General features: G+C 34.4%; 1 protein-coding gene across 1 annotated transcript in view; it reads right to left on the reverse strand.

The window, feature by feature from the left end:
* Positions 1 to 22,872, reverse strand: part of CSMD1 (CUB and Sushi multiple domains 1) — a 1,102,582-nt gene that overhangs the window by 40,986 nt on the left and 1,038,724 nt on the right. The window contains 2 exon segments of the mRNA XM_065633007.1: positions 11,853 to 12,026; positions 15,492 to 15,665. Coding sequence (XP_065489079.1) covers positions 11,853 to 12,026; positions 15,492 to 15,665 — 348 coding nt within the window.

Consider the following 22,872-nt stretch of genomic DNA (forward strand, 5'->3'; position numbering starts at 1 on the left):
TGAATGGAGGTTATCAATTTCCAATAACCTGAATTTAGAAGAGAGCCATAATGCATCTTTTTGCCTTTTACTGCTCCTAGGATACAAAGCAACTTAAATGCACACCTTACTTTCAGCTCTGGCAACAGGGCATGGTAGCATCGTCATGCTTGCTCAATATGTTTGGATCAAAAGATTGCCTATAAATCTGAACTTTTCCCTAGTTTCACACTTCTGACTGTTGGGTGGATTTCCATTTATAAGAAAATATAAACCTTTTTTGTAAATTATCTCTGATATGCAGAACCTTTCCATATATGTGTATATTTTTTAATATTGAACAATAACAGGATAAAACAGTCTTAGAAGCAGTTCCTAGAATCAGATCTGTTCACTGTAACTGAAGGCACTAAGGACTACATTAAAGGCTTATATGTGCACTTACACCTTCTAACCATAAAAAAATCTCAGCTTCTGCTCTTCAAACCAAAAAACCATGAACAGGAGCAATAAAAAATATTCACCTCCAGAACATCGGACACTCTTTAAGAAAAGTAACTTTGATGGTCTTCAGGCTGATGGAGAGCTTAGACTTCATGCTTATCACATCCTAAGTGAGAGATTGTCTGCGACTGCTATTTTAAGAAGCCATTGCTTTGCTTTCTCAAGAGTCTACATTAAGACAGAATGAATGTTCTGCAACTGCTTTACCGTGAAGAGCACTGCTTGCTACGTTCACACAGTGCCTCCAAGATAGGGCTGCTCTGGAGAGAAAAGTAATGCCTTGCCTGAAGCTCTGAACGAGGATCAGAAATGCAGCAGGTGCCCTGGTACTCTCTTCTGCTGGAATGGGGAGGATACTAGGCACAAACCTTTAAAACAAAAAGGCCTTGTGGAACAAAAATGCAGACAACCTGCCATGGCTTCATGGACTATCTGTCACATGGAAATCTGATTTGGGAGTTGTGAGAACTCCAGAATATCAGAAAGTACTATTTCTTTAACAATAATATCGAGTGTTTATTTTATTTCTAGATCAAAGTGATAAACTGTTTTATTTAAAAAAAACACTGAAGTACTGCAGAGATAAAAATACTGTTAAAGCAAAAAGTAGTAAAATAAACAGTGAAATGATGTTTCAGAATTTGTTCAAAAGAAAGGAAATATGTTTTTTCTACTGCAGTTTAGTGAAAATCATTGTTATTGCAGTCAAATACACACTGGCTTAGTTGAAACAGAAGATTGGAACTATTTGGTCAAATTATTCTAATTTTAATATTGAATATTCTATTGAAATAGAAAAAAAATCTGGATCATATTGCAAAATTCTCACATTTATTTAAGGTTTTGCACATTCATTAATACAATTATTTTCCAAAATTTTTCCCATCCTATGGATTACTCAAGTCTCTCTCTAGGTTTAATTTTTAAAAGGCATTCAAAACAGCTCTCCTTTTTCTTAATATAGTTGTGATTATGAAAATAAAACAAAATAAAATATACCTGCTTAAAACTGAAACTTTGATTTAATTGGTAAGAATGCCAAGTTAGCTTCTGAAAAGTCAGTCTTAGAAATCAAGAAAAAATAACTTTGTTTCATGAAGATATGCTTCTCTAAAGCTACCCAAAAGCGATTATAACTGAATTATCTTTGAAACGCAACAGGGAGAACAGAAAAACTTAATTCTTCATGCAGACCAGTAATATGGAATATATTACAGTCCCAAAGTATCAGTTTGTCTCTGTGATGCAGTGTTCTCATTCTTGTACCAGTAGTATCTGTTTAGCCAATTCAGTGATGAATAAAATATTGAATAGTCACTGAATGCATAATTTAAGCATGTGCTCTGTGGGACAAAATTCTTGCATCACATATGAAGTCTTATCAAATGATTATGCAAGAGAATATTATCCTTTAAGCCAAAAAGTAAACAAAATTATGCCTGTAGTGCCATTTAGCATCAGCTATAGATTTTAAAATATATGTATACATGAGTGTGCTGTTTCTAAGGAGGGCTGCAATAAGGAGCACTTCAGAAAAGAATTTGTCTTGGCCAGTATACAGAACTAAAGCAGTAGTTTCCCTGATTGCCTTTCACCCTGGAGACTCAGTTGTAAATCATGGTGAGAGCAGATGGAGATTGCTTTCTCTCAATGACAGCTGTCAAGGGTTACATGGGAAATGAATTCTGGCACTCTCAATTTAGTCTGTTGTGAAAAGCAGGAGAATGCTTTAAGTCTGCCCTGATGACTTTGGAACTTCACATTGAGTAGATTCAAACCCTTGAGGACAAAGAAGCGAAAAGACCATGTCAGAGTCCTTTAGGCAGTTTTCCGTTAAAAAGTTGAATGATCATCAAAAAGTACATAATTCACAGTATTTCATTTCTTGTTCTCATTCTCTCCCGTTTTCTTTTTTCCTTGACAGAAACAATGTTAAGCTTCTTTGTCAAACTTTCATATCTGATAAACAGTGTTTTAAAACTTTTATATTTGAAAAGTATTGCATTACTGTTGGTATATAGAATATGTATAGCGACTGGAACTCAGAGTGAATAAGGGTAGAGAATGTATTCTGACTTTATGACAAGTTCTAAGAAATGCTGTCTGTAAAAAAGGGGACTGTTCATGAAAGCACAATTACAAAATTGCCAGTCTATGAATTTTAGTAAAGTTCAGTTCAAAGTCAACAATACCAAGGAAATTTTCACCATAATTAATGCAGTATAAGTGTTGTTGGAAATAGAACAAATTAATGCTAAATAATATCTCAGTATGTACAAGACCTTAACTAAGGTTAGTAGATTCACTGAAGTATATAGCTCACATTTTTTTTGCTTGCAAGATGAAAAGCTAAGCCAAACTTCACTTTTAATTGCATTCCAAAATATTTGCCATTGATATAAATATGCCAAGTATTCTTTCATTGTTACAAAAATACAGTCTTTCTTATGTTTTTTTCTTGGAAAATTTCTACCGAGTTCTCTCATAAACTAACTAACTAACTCTATACTAAACCAAAAATGAAGTAAGAAGTATGGAAGAAGAAATTTCATGAACTTGCAGTTATTTTTTTAAGCTTTGAACTGAGTTGGTCCAACTTTATGAAACAACACTTGCTTTAGATATGTATGAAATATCTTCTTCCTATTCCATCCCCAGCATAAACCCAGGCATTAACACCAGCAGATAGATCAGAAAGATAAAGTGTTTTCCTGTCATTGCTCTCTATATGTATTGTCTGTATGCAAACACATTTGTGGTCATCTGTGTACAAGTAGTATCAACACAATAACTTCTGTCATAATCATACAAACTCCAGAGTCATGTCTTAAAGTCTTTTTCTTCAGATTTTTCTTAATCAGAGCACTGTTTTTTCACATGGAAGAGGAGATCTACTCAGTTGTCCCAAAAGATGATTCTGCTACCTTTTGAGATATCTTTGCCTGATCTCCAGGTAGATGCCACTTCAGAGAAGCACAGGAATAATTTTGAGTCCTGTGTCATCTCTGCCAGTTTAAGGTAAATATCTCAGAAACTGTATGCCACCTCTCTATTTAGAAAACTTAGTCAAGCTCTAATTCTCCTTCTGAAGGATCAACATGCTATCATAAACAGGTTAGATATAGTCTAACTTTCAAAGTATACAAAAATCTCAACAAAGGTGTCTGACTTTGGAAAAACACAAAATTTTCTCAGCTTATGTGACTCCATGATATCACCATAGATGGAAAAATGCTTAAATTCAGAGTTGTTTTAGATGAAATGGTCATCAGTCTCAATCTCTCCCACTCTTCTATCAGCTGTCATCAGAAAGGTCATTTTTCTTGTCAGTGAAGGAGTGGAACATATTACCACTGGTTCAAATGATACATCCACTAAAGGAAACACAAAATTTACATTTCCTTGTAGATATCAGATCCTTAATGAGACAAAAAGTTTAATTGAGCTTTTAAAGATCAATCAGTAATGAAATAAATAAAGAAAAAACTTTCAAATTAAAAATTCAGTACAAAACCAGGATAAATGAACAAAGACCTGAGTTCTTTATTACTAACAAGTAGCTTGGACTTACTGACACAGACCAGAGAACGTAAGCTATTAAGAGCTCAGCAACTCAGTAAGAGAAAAAGGCAAAATCTCCTAAATCTCATTTATAAGAAGATATAATGGATTCTGAAGGGAACAGGAGCAAAGGATCTACACTTTTTCTGGCATAGATTATGAATCTGACACTGTGTTATGAACTGACAGCAAGTGATAGGACAGTTTATCCAATGCCAAAGTAAAGAAAAAAGAGTCAGAAAATCTCCTTCTTGCAAATATTTGCTTTCTAGAAGATGTGGTAAAGTGCGATGTTTCATACAGCAGTTCTTACCTGAAGCATAATATATGGAAAAATAAACTGCAGTGCATTCAGGAGTGCAGAGCCCTATTAGACCATTTGATTCAGTCCTCATTTTGGTGGTTAAGACTTATTATGAAAAGCAGCAAGTGGAGATAGGCTTTCTGTACTTCCAAAGACAAAATGGAAAGCAGTTCCAAAGTGCTAATAGAAAAAAGTCCATACTGAACGTTTGTTTTAGGATTATATATTTTCACAGGTAGTTCTGAGGTTGGACATTCAAGCTGCAACAAGTCAGGTTTGCTGAAGAGAACAGACATTTGGCTATTGGAATTTTTCTGATGCCATTTGATTCCAGTTTGAAGGCAAGTAAATAGACTTCTTGGCATGTTCTTTTTATCAAAGAAATACAGACAGAGTCAATGTAGAGGTGAAAATGTCCTGTCTCACAAATTATTATTTTAAAATCTTACTTCAGTGATCTCAACATTCCAGAAAAGACTATTACAAATCTTAAAACAAGTATATAGATGATAAAATACAAATTTAAAATAAATATTATTGTTTCAATTAAAAAGTTGGAGTTTTTTAATCTCACAAAGTATCCCTAATTCACAACAAGCCATTTTTTTTCACTTGTGACAGGGTAGGAGCATGAGTTTTTCCAAGATATAAGTGTTTTAATGATTATGTTACCTCGCAAGATAAATCTAAAATCCAATATTAAAAAATGTGTTCATTTTAAGGGATTAAAGATTTTACTTGAGGTGTCAAAACAGTTTGCTAGAATAGATTAAGTCATTATTAAATTTTCAGAATAATGGCATTCTGGAGTAGGGGGGAAATACTGTTGCAAAGGAGTTCAGTGCTTTCAGTGCATTTAGGATATATAAATATATTGATATTTTATCTCATATGAATTTTTATCATATCGCTCTAGAGTAGCACACTTGATCTTTTCTATGCCCTAATTTTGTCAGGCAAAAACTTCATATAATTTCTTTGGTAAATTTTCTGCCAGTGACTTATTAGTTAACCTACTACTGACACAACAGACGAAAGCAATGTATCATTGAAAAAAGAGTGCCTGAGAACTGTCCAGCTTTATTTTCTGAAAATATCATGGTTTCCCATGCATACATAGTAGCTCAGTTGCAAAATGAAATGAAAATAAATAAAATAAATAAAAATAAATAATCTTCTGCAATGTCTTCGAGCAGTAATCTATAGTTTGTAGTAACTGCATGTAGATTCTCAGTGAAGTGAAGCCAAGTTCATTATTGATGCAAGTGAAGTCAACCAAGGTTTGAAAGAAAGATCATATGTAAAATCTCTGTTGAATCAATGATACAGGTTTGCCAGGAATATTAATCCCTTCCCAGCAGTATATTTAAGGAGTTAGAATATTTACTTGATTTTCACACAAATTCATAATTCATCATAAACAGTGATCTTTAATACAAATGTTTTTGACCCATTCGATAAAAGGCTATTTTAGAAGGAAAGACACATGCCAAAGAAGCGCTATTACTTGCTTTAGTTAAGTTGCAATCATTTCATTAAAAGTAAATTTGATATAAACCATTTAGTTAGTAGAATTTAGATTTTTTTTTAAATTATGGATGCAAAATTAACATTTCAGCTTGATTTTATTATTGAAATGCACTTTATTATTTCTTAAATCTAACCAAAATACTTTTTGCTCTTCTTTCTTGTAAATAATATAATTCAAGATTTATTTTAAGCCTTTTTGACAAAAATAAACTCTAGTCATTTTAAAATATGCAGATTCATCCTTTAATCCAAGCTGTATCAAATTAGAAATAAAAGCATAATTATCATAAAAATCTGTCAGAACAATTTTTACAGCATATAGTACAAAATATGTGGTATTTACCAAAGTAAAAATCTGAAATGGTATATCAAATTCTTCTCTCAGTGAGATGATCTAAATGTAATTATGCTATGAAGTTATAGGGAGGCAGCTTAGAGTACAGAAGACCTCTTTGACCAGATAGACAGGTAGAATTAAACTAGGTAGAGGCACCAGAGAAGGGTTCTGTGGGAACCTGCCCGGCTGGTATGGATGTTTGAACCAGACCGCTCTGTACTTCTCTTTTCATTCTTTTGAAGGGATACCAAAAGTTTTTGTTTCACAGTGAATTCCTAAATACATCGTGAGTAGCAGTATGTAGGCATGTTCTTCTCTAGAAAATTCCAATTATTTATTTTTAAGACAGAATATTTACACAGGAATATATGAAAAAATCTATTTTTCTTTTGCTTCAGCTAGGGTTAACAATGTAAAGCTCAGTATAAGCTTTGATGCTTGCAGGCTAGAAACAGCAGGGTTTCAGGACCTTAGGATTCAGATAATCTCTTACAGTGTTTAGTTGATATCTGGAATAAATTTTTACACACTGAAGTTTCCTCTTGTTCTGTATTCATCTAACTTGGGGAAAACGGTTGTATCCTCTCTACTTTTATGTATCTTTAAGCATTTTTTGAGTGCTGGAGAGTCACACAGAGGGTTAAGAAGTTGCCTTAGTTGCCCATCTAGTTACTCTAGATCAGATGACCTAGGTTACTGTCTTATAATCTGTTTCCATGTTACTTTAGTCTGTCAGACTGTGCTTTAATTTGAAAAAACTTGCAATCTGCTTATTTTTGTTACTTCTGTGTTATGTAGTAGCCTAAAAAAGTAGGATAAGCAGAAAAATAGGTCTGGAGATACCACATACCACCTCAGTAAGATTCTTGAAACACATGTCGAAGTCTCTAGTTATATATGATACAGAATCACAGAACAGTTGAACTTGGAAGGGACAGCTAAAGCAGTTTGCCCAGAGCTTTGTCAAGTCAGGTAAGAATGGACACTCCACAACCTCTCTGTGCAATCTATTTAGGTGTTTTATCATCTTCACAGTGAAAAAAACTTTTTCTTGTGTTTCAGTTTGTGCCCTTTGCCTCTTGTCCTTTCAGTAGACACCACTGAGAAGTCTGACAATCTTTTTTTACACTCTCCCTGAGATAAGCATTGATAAGATTCCCCTGAACCTTCTCTTCTCTAGGCTGAACAACCTGCACTCTCAGTTTCTTCTCAAATCACAGCTGAATTCATGAGGGAAGTCTGTCTTTCTGTGAAAATATATTTAGGAAAGGGCAGAAAACACCACAGAGAGAGGAGGAGAGCATTAAAAAAAATACTGAGAAACAACAGAGGGAATGCAGATGTTAGAGAAGGTGGTGCCTGAGGGAGCAGATATTCCCTGCAGCCAATGGAGGATCCACACCAGAGCAGACAGAAATTCCTGAAGGAACTGCAGCCTGTGGAGAGCCCACACTAGAGAAGAGGAAAAGAAGGAAGGAAGGAAGGAAGGAAGGAAGGAAGGAAGGAAGGAAGGAAGGAAGGAAGGAAGGAAGGCAGGCAGGCAGGCAGGCACTACGAACTGACTGGAAGGTCAACCTACCACACTAACCAAATAAGAAACAATACGAATTACCAAGGCAATTAATACAATATTTAAATATTTAATATAATTGCAATAAGATCTTCAAAATGTATAGATTAGAGATTCATGTAGTAGGTCAATGGTATAGAGCTACTCTAATACTGATATGCTTAAACTGAACCGGATATTGACTATTCTCTTTGCACTACAACTAAATAACTTCTGGTGCACAAATATATTTACAACAGTTATTGTTACTTCAGATAGTATGTTTCTCACAGAACCCAAAAGTAGGATTACTTAGAGAAACTGCAAACTTTATGAACTATCTCTTTTTCAAACAGTTTAAATGTCAACATGGATTTTAAGGTTGATCACTTTGGATCTAGAGAAACTGTAAACTTTATGACATATCTCTTTTTCAAACACTTTAAATGTCAACCTGGACTTCAAGGTTGATCAGGCCTCAAGACTTCTGTATTAGTCCGACCAAGTCTCTCTTTCTCCCATTACTTGCAAATTTCTTATGTTCAACCAAGGCTCTGAGAGTCAGCTTTGGTGGTTAACTTCTTCTACATTGTAATTTTTGTAATTTCTCAGACAAGTAAAAGTGGTGATATTTGAGTAAAACTTACAGTTTTCATTTTATTTTGAATAAAATTCTTGATGATGCACATAGCAGAAAATAATCGAGCTCCTTCTTCTAACCTGAGATTACATTCTCCCAAATCATACACTAACAAATATTCCAGTGTAGAGAAACAACTAATTATCCATTCCCTATACTGACCACTATTGCAAGCTGCAATTATACAAATACTTACATCACATTGATTTCAACAACAGTTAAATCTTTATTGATTACAGTTCCTAAACAACTCTACGCTTTGTAATACAGACCTATAGTGAGGCAACAGACAAGCAATAGGTGACAAGATTAGGTGGATCCTCACAGTTCATGATGGAAGAGATACAAGACAGTCACTGAAAAATACCTATTTCTAGAGAGAAAGAAATACTAAATGAAGGAAAAAATGAAGTGAAGAAGCACTAAGCAAAAGGCAAAAGTCCAACTTTACACCATCTTCATAAGAATAGAGAAAATTGCAGATACTCAACTGAGAGAACTCAGGGCCACTCCATTCTGGTAGGAGTTTGCCATTCTTAAGTGAATGGATCTTGGCAGAGTCGCATCTGTAATACTCGCTACTTTCAGAAAACTAACCTCCCCAAACAAGATTTCAGATCATAAAATCGCCTGGATCAAACTCAAATTCATGTGACGAATTAAAAAAAGGAAAATGAAAGTAGACAGGAGACACAACTGGAACAATGTTGGCATAGCTGTAAGGCTTCTAATTCTTATGTTCTTATTTTTTAAATCTTTTCAGTCTTTGCATTATTTTCCACAATTTTTCTTTTTTTTTTCTCTTTCACTTTCACTTGTGTTCCTTGTAGTAAGTGTACTTGAGTTCAGTGTAAATAGCTGAGTAACTCAGCTCGAAAATGGAGTTGAACTTCAGTAAAACTATGCAAACTCTTCCTCTGACAGGTAGAGCAGGTGTGGACTGCTTCTGTAGGATATGTGAAAAAGTGTATATTTTCAACAAGTAAAATCTTACTTAAATGCCTCACAGATGAGACAGAGGAGTTTATTTACTAAAGTCTAGCAAACAGTATAAAAGGAAAAAAATAAAAGTACATGAGCCTAAATAGGAACAGTTTGCTAATTCCTCTTTCTCCATTCCAGTAATTATATTACTGTGCTGGTTAACTCACTTGAATGAATTCTGAGGGTACTGACTGAGGGAATAGGCCTCTCTGTATTGTTTTAATGAGAATGAAAGATCTAATTCCACACACACTGAGCTTGAAATTGCATCAGCTATCTCTGAAATAATATGATGAGCTAATCACCAAGGATAATTATTATTCTTGGGAACAACCACTGTAATACAATATGATTTTTAATAAACCAACAGGTGGAGACAATAAAGCTACCAATAGCTGAAGTTTACTTCTTATTACATCATTTTTAGTCCCAGTGTTAGTATCGTTAGCACAACTTCACTAACTGCAATTTCCTTTAGCATATTAAAGACAAGTTTCACTGGACAGAAAGCATAGTACTTACAATGATTTAACATTTAAGTGATCACTTTTCCAGTGAAAGAAATGCTCAAGAAGAGCTTACTAGACATTGTATTTCTGGGTAAATTATTTTATCTGTTTTAGTATTAACCCACTTTGCAACGAGCTGTCTAACTTGGCCCTGTCTAATCAGAAAGGACAATAGAATTCCAGATTTGTAATCTGGATAGTGGAAGATAAGATTATTTTTAAAATCATGTTTTTTAAATTGATAAAGTAATCTTTAGTTTCTTAATTTTGTAGTCAGCATTCAGGCATGAGATATAATCCATGCAAAAAAAATCTGAAAGGTTTATCAGTTTAAGGGAAGACCCTAAGTGATTGTGTGATATTCTTTTCGGAGGATGCATGACTTAGCAAAATTTTACCAAATTATATCACAGAACAAAAATCTTGCCAGCCTTGCCAATTCCAATTTAACACTCAAATATCTATCTTAAGTATAATATATATGTATATACATATATTTTTCTAGATATATGCATACATGTATAGGTAGATCAATTGATAAGTCGATTGTTTGATCTTTGTGTTCTTTTCCTTTGTATGTTCCTTACCTGGCAAAATTATCTGGTTCTCTCCAGAGACTAAGCATTTCTAATTTGGTTTTGGTTTACACATTTAGAAATTAGTACTGTTGTTAAAAGTTATAAATGGACCTAGAAATTCCAGCTTTGAAAAGGGGATATGACCAGAAACAACATTTTTAAATTAGATTTATTAAAATACATTCCTTTCTGGAGCCTTCACAAAAGGGCACCGAAGGATAGAGAGTGTCTCAAAAACTTTTCCCCAGGCTTTTGAGATATTTCAGTATATCCTACATGATTCACCTCATGTCCCATCTTTCAGTTCTCTGACAATTTGCATCTATTTTACAGCCAGAAGATATTCAATCTGCCTCAGTGATTCAGTAGAAAGCATTTCACAATATCACATAAAAAAATAGATCAATGAACAGATTTTGGTGGTCTGATAAAGATATTGGTGGACTAGACCAAAGATTTGGTATTAGCCCTCTATTCTGCCATAATAGCCAAAGGTTGAGGAAAATAAATAAAAACAATGGGCGTAAATGAAATGAGTAACAATAGGGTAACTTTAGAGACTTGTTTCCATTTTAATCTTAATTACACTACTGGAATCTCAAGAAATAAATTACAAGGACAAATGAAATCTGAGAATTCTGGATTGTGTTTTAAAATGGTTTCTTTTTGTCCTTCCCTAATATGTACATTTGATACACAGATTTCTTCATAACACAAACCCTCACTTCATTCTCATCTCTCAAACATCTCCATCTTGCCCAGAGCACACTAGTAATCAACTTCAGATATGTCTTCACAAAAAAAACCAAACAAAACCAAAACAAAATAAAAAACCACACCACAAAAACACAACCACCACACACCCAGAATTAAATGTTACTTTATCACTTTTTTCTGGGCAAAGAAAAGTCAGGTTTCATATGGACAAAAGTTGTTGACATCTCTCCAGTATTGCTAGGAAATACAGAAGAATAAACAGTGTTTTGATGCATGAATATTCATCTGCCTGTTTAAATAGGAGTAATGGACCATTTATGGAAACTGTACTCTAGTGAACCTAATTCAGGCTAGATAGCCAACTGTAATTTACTAATCAAATATAACTTTTGTGATACAAAGTACACTTTATATGTCTCTAAACTAAATGCTGTGAATTGCAGTCTGAGAACTTTGAGGTAAAATGCTGAAAAGCCTATGCTTCCCCAATACTCAGCCCTAAGTCCATTTTCCAACATAGACATGCAAAAACTCAAAGGTAGCAATAAGTTCCTAAAAGTTAGGTTTCTGAATTATACGCCAGTATTTTGAAGGCAAGAGAAAGGATCATGCCTGAATTAAGTCATTAGTGAGCAAAGAATGTATGAGAAAGTTTCTTACCTCTGCAGTTGGGTAAAGGGCTACTCCACTGCCCATTGCTTCGGCACTGTGCTCGAGAAGCACCCTGAAGTAAGTATCCAGTGTTGCAAGTAAAATTTACAACATCATTTAAATTGAATTCACTGCCATTAGTCATTCCATGAGCTGGATTCCCAGGATGTCCACACGTGATTGCTGTTAAAAGAAAAATAGGCAGACTAGCATCTAACTGAAAGATACTGTTCCATGGAATCACTTGCAGGTTGGAGCTCTTTTTTTTTTTTTTTTTAAATCCTTCTGAATTTGTCTTTTGAATTTATACAAGAAATTTAATTTTAAAAATGCATATATTTATTCAGAATTCCTAACTGCCAAGAGAAAAATATTAATTTTTCTGTAAAACTTTTAAAAACTACTTTTTACATTATGTTGAAAGTTGTAATATAAATAATTATATTTATATGCATTTTGACACTCACGTGATATGTATTAGACCTTAAAAAATGTGAAGAGTTCATTATATTTCCTAGTAATGCAAATAAAAAAAAAATTCTCTGCAAGCTTCAAAATGTAGTAAAGCAGATCAAATTGAATTTGATGAACTGCTTCAGAGTATTTCTTATGGCAATACAGAAATCATTGTTGGAAGTAACTCCCATTATGTGTACTACGTGTTTAGATTATACTTAAATGACACTTATAGAGCACACTTATTATGGACAAGCTCTAGATTTCCACATTGAAATACATTAAAAAAAATTAGAAAAAATAGAAAAGCATAGATACTGACAATACAAATAAAAGTAAACACATACACACAAATTTTCATCATTGTGCTGGTGATGTTTACCATACTCAAATAAATATCCTATACATAGGTGTATCTTTTGCTTTAATACTTGTAAAGACAAGTGAATATAATTTAAACGTGTTTCTTTTTATTTTATCAGAGAGTTCACCTGTGAAACAGTATTTTCAACAGTATATGATCTTTGGGAATTAAATAAGAAACCTCCCTGTACACAGACTTATTTATTTATCCCTTAAATTTTGTAAATAAATCTATTTCAACTACTTAAATACTTTCTGCACCATCTCATTTGCAGCATTTGAAGACGAAACTCTAAACATAAGCTCCTCTCTCTGCATATGACAACCCCAAAATTCATACCATATTTCTGATGGCATTGCTCAAATGCTTCTTGAATACTGTCAGGCTTGGCACTATGAGCACCTCCCTGGGGAGCCCATTCCAGTGTTCCACCACCCTCCGGGTGAAGAACCTTTCCCTAATATCCAACCTGAACCTCCCCTGGCACATTTTCCTGCCATTCTTTCATGTCCTGTCACTGGTAGCTAGAGAGAAGAGATCAGTGCCTTCCCCTCCTTCTCCACTTTTGAGGAAGGTGTAGACTGCAATGAGGTCTCCCCTCAGTCTCATCCAGGCTGAACAAACCAAGTGACTTTAGCCGCTCCTCATACGGCTTGCCCTCTAAACTCTTCACTGACTTCATGGCCCTCCTCTGGACACTGATAGTACTTGGATACGAAAAATATCCAGTGTGAGTAACCAGCTATATAACTAAGCCTATGTTTTGGTGATCATTAATATAATATATACTTTTGGTAAAGAAAGTTCCTCTCCTGATTTTTTTGTGCTGTTACTCACAAGGAACTAATCAGACAACTCCACATTTTGTGTTAACTCTCAATAAACAGCAAGTGAAAATATCTTTCAGAAAATATTTGGCTAAAGTGTCGTCCAACTGTTTATCCAGTAAAAAGATAGGAAAACACCTGTCTCTCAAAAACTGTGCAAGATGAAGGTTGACTTGCACATGAAGAAGCTAAAGTAGTCATGGGTGCAGTACTCTGCGTGCTTCCTTAGATAATATTTTTTGAAGATTACAATGTTTACTACTTACAACTCTGAAATTCTTTTCAAAGCCAATTAACAAATATAAACCGATTTGTGATCTTCTGTAAAAATCTCACAAAATATAGACCAATATGTGGTAAATTTTCAGGGCCACAGACCATAACTTCTTTTTGGTACCTCTGCCATATTTCTAGTTCCTGATCCATACTGCTCAGACAGAAGACCATTTCATTATCACATTGGTGAGCACATTTCTAGTATTAGTGAACAGGAGGTTTTCACTTTCCTTCCCGGAGATAATAGAGCCATTTATTCAAGACTTTTAAATAAATACATACATACATAAGTAAATAAAAGTAGGAAAATCATCTGAAGTTTAAATGCTGACCTTTAAAAAAATCATCTTCTATGGCTCTTTAGTCTGGTAGAGTTATAAGCAAAAGAAAACCATGTTGTAATGGAAAGTATTAGGCAATGTAAAATGACAGAAATTGCTGTTGGTTCTTCTTGTAACAGCAAAGATAACATCAATTTAGAAAGAAACCGTCTCTCTCCTCCTCCCCCGCCTCAGCTTTGCTCCTTTCTTTTGAAGGGATTGTATTCACTGCACAGTAAAATTAATCCAGTAGAAGTAATGATGCTGGCTGGTGGCATTTCTCCTGTGATTGATATAAATCACTTGAAGATATAAACAGGATTTTAAAAGGACAATGACATTTGGCAGATATTACCTGCAGCTATATACAGGTAGAAATTTTCATTTTACCGCTAAAAAATAAAATACTGAACACTTTGAAGTTTAATGACTTAAAGTTAATAGATTTCCTCAGAAATGAAACAAAGATGTGAACATGGATTGAGCAGGTAATGTGATCACCTCAGTGATTATCTCTGTAGACAAAAATAATTGTCTGAATTGCAGACATCTTACAAAAACTACAAAATTGAAATAAACAACATAAATTCTCCATTAAAAATAACAAAAAATATATAAAAAATGAGAGCTGTATTAAAACTGAAAAAGAATAATAACATCAACTACATAACAAAGTAGTAAAATAAAAAACAGAGAAATCAGACTTGACTCTGATTAACTGTCTCGTGGTTCAGAAAATGCCAGAAAACCTGCTATGCAAATAAGGAATGAAGTAGAGTAGGAAATACTCAACAATTCCGGTAATTTATTATGAGATTTTCAAAAGCAGATGAATTAAGAGAAAAAAAAAAAATCCTACTAAAGGGCATAAAAAAATTAACATTTTTTTCTAACAGGTGTGGTATAATTCAATACCATGCCTGGGTTTGCATGGTAAACATTAGGAGGCCAGCTTGGAAAAAAGGGAAGTCACCATCAAAATTGCACAAATGAACAGTATTCTGGGTTTACCCACCAAACAATGAAAATAGACCAAAGCATTTGGTATTCGTGGTGAAAAATTAAGGGAGAGGCTCAGTAAATCCACACTCAACACAGAAAATAGGTGTATAAAAAGAGGTGAAATTATACAGTTGCAGCCTGCTGTCCGACCCACTTCAATGCCTATTTTATCCTGCTTCTGAAATAACAGATATCAGAAATTACTGGATATAGTTATTCAGTCTGTGCTAGGTTAGTAACTAGATTAGATTATCATAATGACCCTTTTAACTGAAAATAGGTCCAATAAATATTTGATCTGAGCACCTCATTTAAACACCTTTGAACAACCAATCCACTGTTGATGTTCAATTATGTTTAAAATAGTAATAATAATTCACTGAAAAAAATTAATGATACTTACGGACACAAACAGGAGTTTGTCCAGACCACTTGTGATCCTGTAGGCAAATTCTGACAGATGTACCAACAAGTCGAAAGCCAGGATTACACTGGTAGACTACAGTATCACGATAACTGAAACCGTCTCCACTAATATGACCATTTACAATTGGATCCGGAGAACCACAGTGACCAGCTGAAATATAAGAAAAACACATCAAAAATATATATTTTTACAAATCTTGCCAACATTTACAACAATTCTGATAGGAAAACAAAATTTTATCCTTACTTTCAGTGAACAATATAGTAGAGTCAAATACTACACTGTACAGAACAAGTTCTGAGGTGTAAACACTATATGTGATGTTCTTTCTACTTTTTCAGGGTGAAGTGATATTGAAATAGTTTTGATTTTCATATGTATAGTTTCTGCAGATTCTGGTGCAGAAATGACATACTTGTTAGAAGAATGTCTGGAAAATGTAAATTGCAAATGTCTGAAATTACAAATCGTTAGTTTAATTGCTAGAAAACTGACAATTTTAATATGGATATTTTTCCCCTTTGTCTTAATAAGGTTGCCTTTTTCCTCAGAGAACTGTGAATTAAAAGGTCTTTAACTCTCAAACCCATACTATCATTTCATCACAGAGTTCTGATTTCTCTAATTCATGATTTGCTTTGGACTTTGTAAGCAGATCTCTACTAACAAATTAAACATGGTTGGAATCATTTTCTGGCAAAGGCCAAGCAGAACAGAGCAGTCTACATCCATAACATGAAAATCTCTTGCCCTGCAGACCCACACAGCTGCTGGCAAGCTGCCTACCAGGATCAGTACTGGTTAAAGCTAACTTGAACCGTTCTTGGAAATTCTTTTGGAGCATCTTAGCCAAAAACTTGTCCAGGTGTTGTTCTAATGATTTAACAGGAGAGATTATCAAATTTCATGCTTGTTTTCATGTCCTGGTATTGTTATTTTCTTACAACAAACACACAGCCCTTTTTGTTATATGTATCCAACAACTAACTGTCTTCTCACTAGCAGGTCTTCAGGTATCAGTAGACTATAATCAAATGATAAACTCTTCTTTATCTTGCTTTCCAATTTGGCCAATACACTTTGAAATAGCCGCCTTTTCCAGATGGATGAAGGCATGCAAAGGAAGGAACATCTAACATCACTGTTTCCTCCTTAGTTACATCAGATGCTGTTAAACAATGTAGAACAAATTACTCCAGGGTAGTAGCACTCTTGGCACTATGGAAGCTAAGTAAAGATTTTATCCTCTCTGGATTCTTTATTATGTTTAAAAACAGGGTTGCTGAGCAGGGAGATATTTCTTTTTACTAGTTAAAAATGAGAAAAAAAAGTTCATTTTTTTGGTGACACTGATTAATTACAACTGGCAATAATTTCATCTCAAATTATGCTAAGTCTTCATTTTGAGATGTGAGGACTGGGACTTAAGGCTCATGACCACTGCTATAATGAGGGTGTTGTGATGTTCTGTTTCTTACAGGCTGTATCCATCAATAGCAGGCTTTTTTGTAACTTAGCTTCTTAAGGATTAAAACTCCTTCCTACTAAAGCCCTTTTAATCATGTTAGACAGTATATTTTACATTTAATGGCAATTCTAAAACACTAGAAGGGTGAAACACATGCCACGATTACTTTTTTCATCCATATAGGATTCTTATAATAATCTGAATTGTGGGATTGCTAATGTAGTTAAGGAGACAATGCGATATTGTTCTGTAAATTTGTGGAAGTATGAATTTAAGCTTTTCACACTCAGCTTCTTATACAGCTACTCTTCCCCTGACAGGGCATATGGCAACAGAGAGTAACAAGGGTGTTGAAAACATATTTTTCTTCTTGAAATGTCTGATGGAATAATTTATTGTTCTCAGTCCAATTAGTAATATGATTCCCTTTATCATTCTCTCTCCTCCAGCCTTGCTCCGCCTCTCCTTGTGTATCACATGCTCGAACTCCTAGCTCCTTAATGGGCCCTTCACCCAGACTTGCTCCAGTTTCCAATATCTCTCTTGTATGGTGGAGGACACAAAAACTAGACACAGTCTTCCACATGAGTGCTGAGGAGGAAATAATTACTGTGACCCACTGACTACACTGCTGGTTATACAATCCAGTCTGTCATATTCTTTTCTGCAAGACCATCCTTTTAACTCTCATTCAGCCTCTTTAGTAGATCACCTGGGTTGCTTTCTTTAAAGCTGCTTTCTACCTAGTCAGTTCCAAGCTGGTACTCGTGAATGACATTATTCTAGGAAGAGTGCAGGATTCTGTATTTGCTGAACTTTATGAGCTTCCTGTTAGGCCATTCCTCCAAATACTCAAGGTCTCTTTGTGCAGAAGTACTGCAGTACAGTATATCAGCTGTTCTCCCATCATTTGGTGTCATCCTCAAACTTGCTGAGCTGAGCCTGCACCTCAAACTGTTATCCAAGTCAGCGACAGATGCTGGATAGTACAGACCTCAGTATTCATCCTCAGTACCCACTGGCTACTAGTCATACTTTGAATCATGAAACACTACCTCCAGAGTTTGTTGGTTCAATTAGTTTTCCACCCATTTTGTAGTCCCTCCATCCAGTCTCATTCTTCTCAGTTTGGCTACAAGGATACTACGGAAGACAGAAGTTTTGCTACAACACAAAGTTGAAGAGATCTACTGCTGAAATCTACTGAAATCTACATCCAACGAGACAGTCATTGGAAAAGGCAGTAAGATTGTTTAGGTTTTCTTTTGACTGTTCCATCCTGTCTGTTCCCAATTATCTTCTTTTTTCCCTGTGCCTGGAAATGGACTTTGTAATACTCTCTATTTTTTTCCAGGGGCTAAGGTGAAATAGGTAGTCTCTTGCCTTATTTGGAAATATTTTTTAAATTTTTTTTTCCCCCAGTATTTTCAGTTGTTCCCAACTTTCAAGAATGCTAGAAAGTGGTCTCACAAGACATATGCCATCACCTTAGACTTATCCAGTCAAATCATAGATATTAGTTCAGTTTATTTGAGTAGTTCCTTAATTGATTCTCTCTACTGCTATATCACCTCTATTCCCCAGCTGTACTCCTAGGAGCAAGAAATTCATGGTCTGGCTAATCTATGGTCTAGATGAACTATGTATTGGAGTAGAGGTATATCTCAGTTTTAATCGGAATTTCTTCTCCTAAAGAAAACAATTCTGAAAACTGTCATTCAGGCAATTGGGACAATCGCAGATTTTGGGAAAGGAAGTACATGAAACAGATGTAAAATGGGAAAAGAGAAGTTGTATTTATAAAAAATAGAATGGAACACATTTGATTTTAAAAATTTTCTAGACCCAAATAGTGAAAAATTGAAAAGCAATTGATGCACTGAAGCCAAACACAGGGAGCATTGGGAAATTTCAAGAAGAAAGATGCCTGAGATGTGCTAACTGGCATAATGCAAAGTACCAATTATTATGCACATTCTCTTTAACATGTTGCTGGATTGTGAGTCATTTAATTTACAGATCGTTCCAGTTAGTGCCTTTAATGATATTTTTCTGGAAATTTTGACTCATTTAGATTCTAATAAATATTCCAGCAACTCAAGAACTGAATTAATAATTTAATAAAATATGCTCTCAACAATTATGGAAACTATGCAGATCATTCAAGGTTGGTTCAATACCTTTATTCTAAAACACTTAGAAAGCAAAAGAAAGATGATTCTATTTTATTTTAATAAGAATTTGAAACATAAGGCAATATCACGATATCACACTGCAGTTTACCTATGAGTTATTTATTACAGGATCAGATATTTTTACACAAGCACAGTGAGCAGCTGCATGTTTTCACACTGGCAAGTGTAGGTAATTATTTATATGGTAAAATTACATAAGATATGGATTTTTTTTTTTTAAGCTGAAAATTGAATGGAGTAGATTACATTTAATTTTAGCTTTTAAAGTATGTCCTTGATTTGTTTATACATAGTTCTGCATCTGCAAGTCATAAAAAGTCAGGAAAAAATACCTGTTCAGGAAAATGCTTTAGTGCATGATTAAATGCCACCAATGCCAGAGATAGAGTTAAGCAAACTCTGAAATGCTTTCAATTTGATCTACATTTTACATGTATGTATGGTTACTCACACACACAAAGCATGCACATGTGTTTTGTGATTTATAGGTGTAATTTTTTTAAAAAAAGAAAAAAGGAGAAGAATTATGAAATATCAGCAGTGTAATTGAATCAACTTGAAAAAAATAATGCCTAACAATTCATATTTGTCCTTGTATAGCTAAGAAAAAAAAATATATAATACTAACTACCTGAAGACTTAGGTCTTATATTTAGCCTTGGACTCACTAACTGCAGTTATTGGTCTCAGCTTTCTTCTGAGACAAATAATAAGGATGGGATAAACCCTTTCCTGAGATATAGAAATTATTGTACTCAGCTGGCCTGAAATCATGAATTAATTCTACACACACCAGTGGGTAATGAAGTGATATCTATTCTCATGTATAGCTGTCCTGAATTACATTCATGCAGGTACAGCGTAGGTAAAAAGCATCTCTGATTAATTATCATTCCTTTGAAATGGAAAGGCTCATTCAGATCTCCCTGGGTGTTTGCCTTCTGATTTTCATGGGCTTTAGGTAAGTGCTAAGGCACCTCTAAATTAAACCTGGTGCACACTGTCCTTGAAATTTAAGAATACACAACTGGCAACATTCACATCATCTAGCTTTAAAATTTAAGAATTTACCTTTCCTGAATTGCTCTCTGGAGGAGTCTGCATAGTTCCATTGACCTTGTTGGGAATTTAGGATCTAAGATTGCACTCTAAATTGCATCTAAATTAGGTGCCTAAAGTACATGGTGTGAATAACCCTTATGTGAGAGAATGTAGAGAGGCAGGAAGAGGTTTAGTAGCAGAAATACAACCTTCTGCAGCCTGCATGTGATAACTCAAATTTAGACCTTCACGCTCAGAGCTGTGCAGTATTTTTAGCACTATAGAGCTTGTCCAATTTTGAAATGGCAAAGACTAAATAGTGATTAGTAACCTTCTAGCTCTAATTGTGATCATTTTGTCTAGTGAGGTAGATCTATGCATTTAACAGTTTTAAGTATAAGGCTGCATTCAACAACACAATCAATCTGATACATCAAATACAAACCAAAGTCCATGAAAAGTTTTAGAAAAAGAGTTGGGGAATATTGCTAGGCAAGCATTGCTGTTACTGCAGTAATAGTTCCTGCAAGAGGTCTGGTGTTCATTACAAGTGGGAATAGCTCTAACAAAGCATTTAAAATACAGTGGGGAAAAAAAAAAAAAAAGAAAAAGTTATTAGTTATGGCCAGGGGTATAAGATAATAGTTATAGATACCAATTTCAATGCAGATTTGTAAAAAACTGAAAGTCCAACAGCAAATCATTCCTGAAGAAAAGGACAAATTCATATAAATTATATTAAAGCTGTATATATAGGCAGTCTTTCCCAACTATGAGATCTAGTAAACTTATTAGCTGTTTCCCAAATTGTTAAAAGCGTCACTGTGTATAGTTCTTAAACTGACTTTGAGAATAAACTGGTATTGTTCACTGTTGTTTGCTATTTTAAGTCCTGCACTGATCTGTTCTTCTTTATCTCTCCACTATTTGAATCTAAGTTTATGGCTACTGTAGACAATTAATCTTCTGGGATTTTCAGTGTTAAAATATACTTCTCAGTAGTCAGAATATCAGAAAAAATATTTTCTAGCCTTCCATGGATAAGAATTATTTATAATATAAACAGAATCCATTGAAATTTCTATATTATTTAGTTTGTATGTGCTGACAGCCAAATTATCCTGTGTGTATAGACTTTCAAAAAAGAAAAGCAGCACATAAGTACCAGATAGTAGTATTATTGACCAAATGATGAAGTAGTATTTCAGGTTAGTTAAAATTTATGAATGCTAACATATATCTTCATGTTTGAAATTATTATATGCAGGTGTTGGGCACTACACTGGCAATGAATGGTATAACACACTGAAAAAAAACCTGAGGGATAACAACTCTGGTTTTAACAATATAGCTTGCATGTTTGTAATAGAATAAAGAGTTGAGAAAAATACTCCTTCATATGCAAATTTGGGGCTGTTGGAACTTCACAGTTGCAGTTCCAGCATCTTGATAGTCATCCTCAGTCCAGGGATGACCTAACACCAGCAGGAAGCTGATGCATCTTCACATACAAACCTCTTATATAGTCCCACTCTGGAACTGATGAACTTAAGTATGTGAAAAAGTAATCCTGAAGCATAGCATTCCCCTAACCAGTGGAGTTCTTTTTCCTAGGTAGAAAAAGATTTATTTTACACCTTTACTGCTCTAAATATCAAAAGAAGTAGTAATTAAAGTATATATGTCATTATTTCCTACATCAAGATGACATCATTCTTAATACAGCGTATTTTAAATTAAAAAAAAAAAAGGCATGGAATTGAAAATATATCAAGTCAAAAAAGTGCTTTTCCTTTTCATGAAATTTGCCAGAAACAACTACATCTCACAGGGAACTGGATAATGATATCTTAGTTGCTTTAGATTTTTTGTTTAAATCAATTGCTTATTTCCCCTGTAAAGCCATACAATTCTTGCATATGATAGGTGGTCAAACTGTTTTGTTTAAAATGTCCTAGATAAGCATGAAATACTAAGCATTCTGCTAAAAGGATGTGGCTAGGCAGCAGAGAAGAAAGCTGCTTTTTAAGTGAGTTGAACTCTGGAGAAGAAAGAAGAGATTTCTCCTTTACTGAGAGCAACTGAGTACATTCATCTGTGAGGTAATAAGAAAATCTTCAAAATGAGGGCAGACAAAGCAAATAAAAGATTCTAAAAACAAATTCCAGAAATACACCTACTGCTGAGGCTCAAAGGTGACTGAAAAAGAAAACAGTTTTCTTATCTCTACATTAGGAGTGCAAACCAATATGAGTAGATCAGAAGAATGAAAAAGTCGGGGTGAGAAAATAAGGCTCAAATTATATACACCTCAGGCTTTGGAAGGGTGTTGGTTTTGCTTTACTTTGGGCTGTCTCTTGTCTGCTTTCCTTGACTGAATGCTCAATATGTTGAAAGCTCATTTGTAGTAGGAATGAATCAGGAATACTCCAGAAGTGGTGCTCATCTTGCAGCTTAGTTTCATCACAAACCCTGTGACTGCTCCACAAAGCAAACCAAAGTATTGTAAATGTGGACAATCAGTTGAGTCACTTTAAACTCCCCCCGGTCCGAAAAGCATTCCAACAACATCAAATTTAATTTAATTTCTAATAAAAAGTTATATGCTAGTAGAGTAGTACAAAATCATATGCAGTACACAATATTTCTGTAT

Source organism: Caloenas nicobarica, chromosome 3 (genome assembly GCF_036013445.1).
Source record: "Caloenas nicobarica isolate bCalNic1 chromosome 3, bCalNic1.hap1, whole genome shotgun sequence".
NCBI lineage: Eukaryota > Metazoa > Chordata > Aves > Columbiformes > Columbidae > Caloenas > Caloenas nicobarica.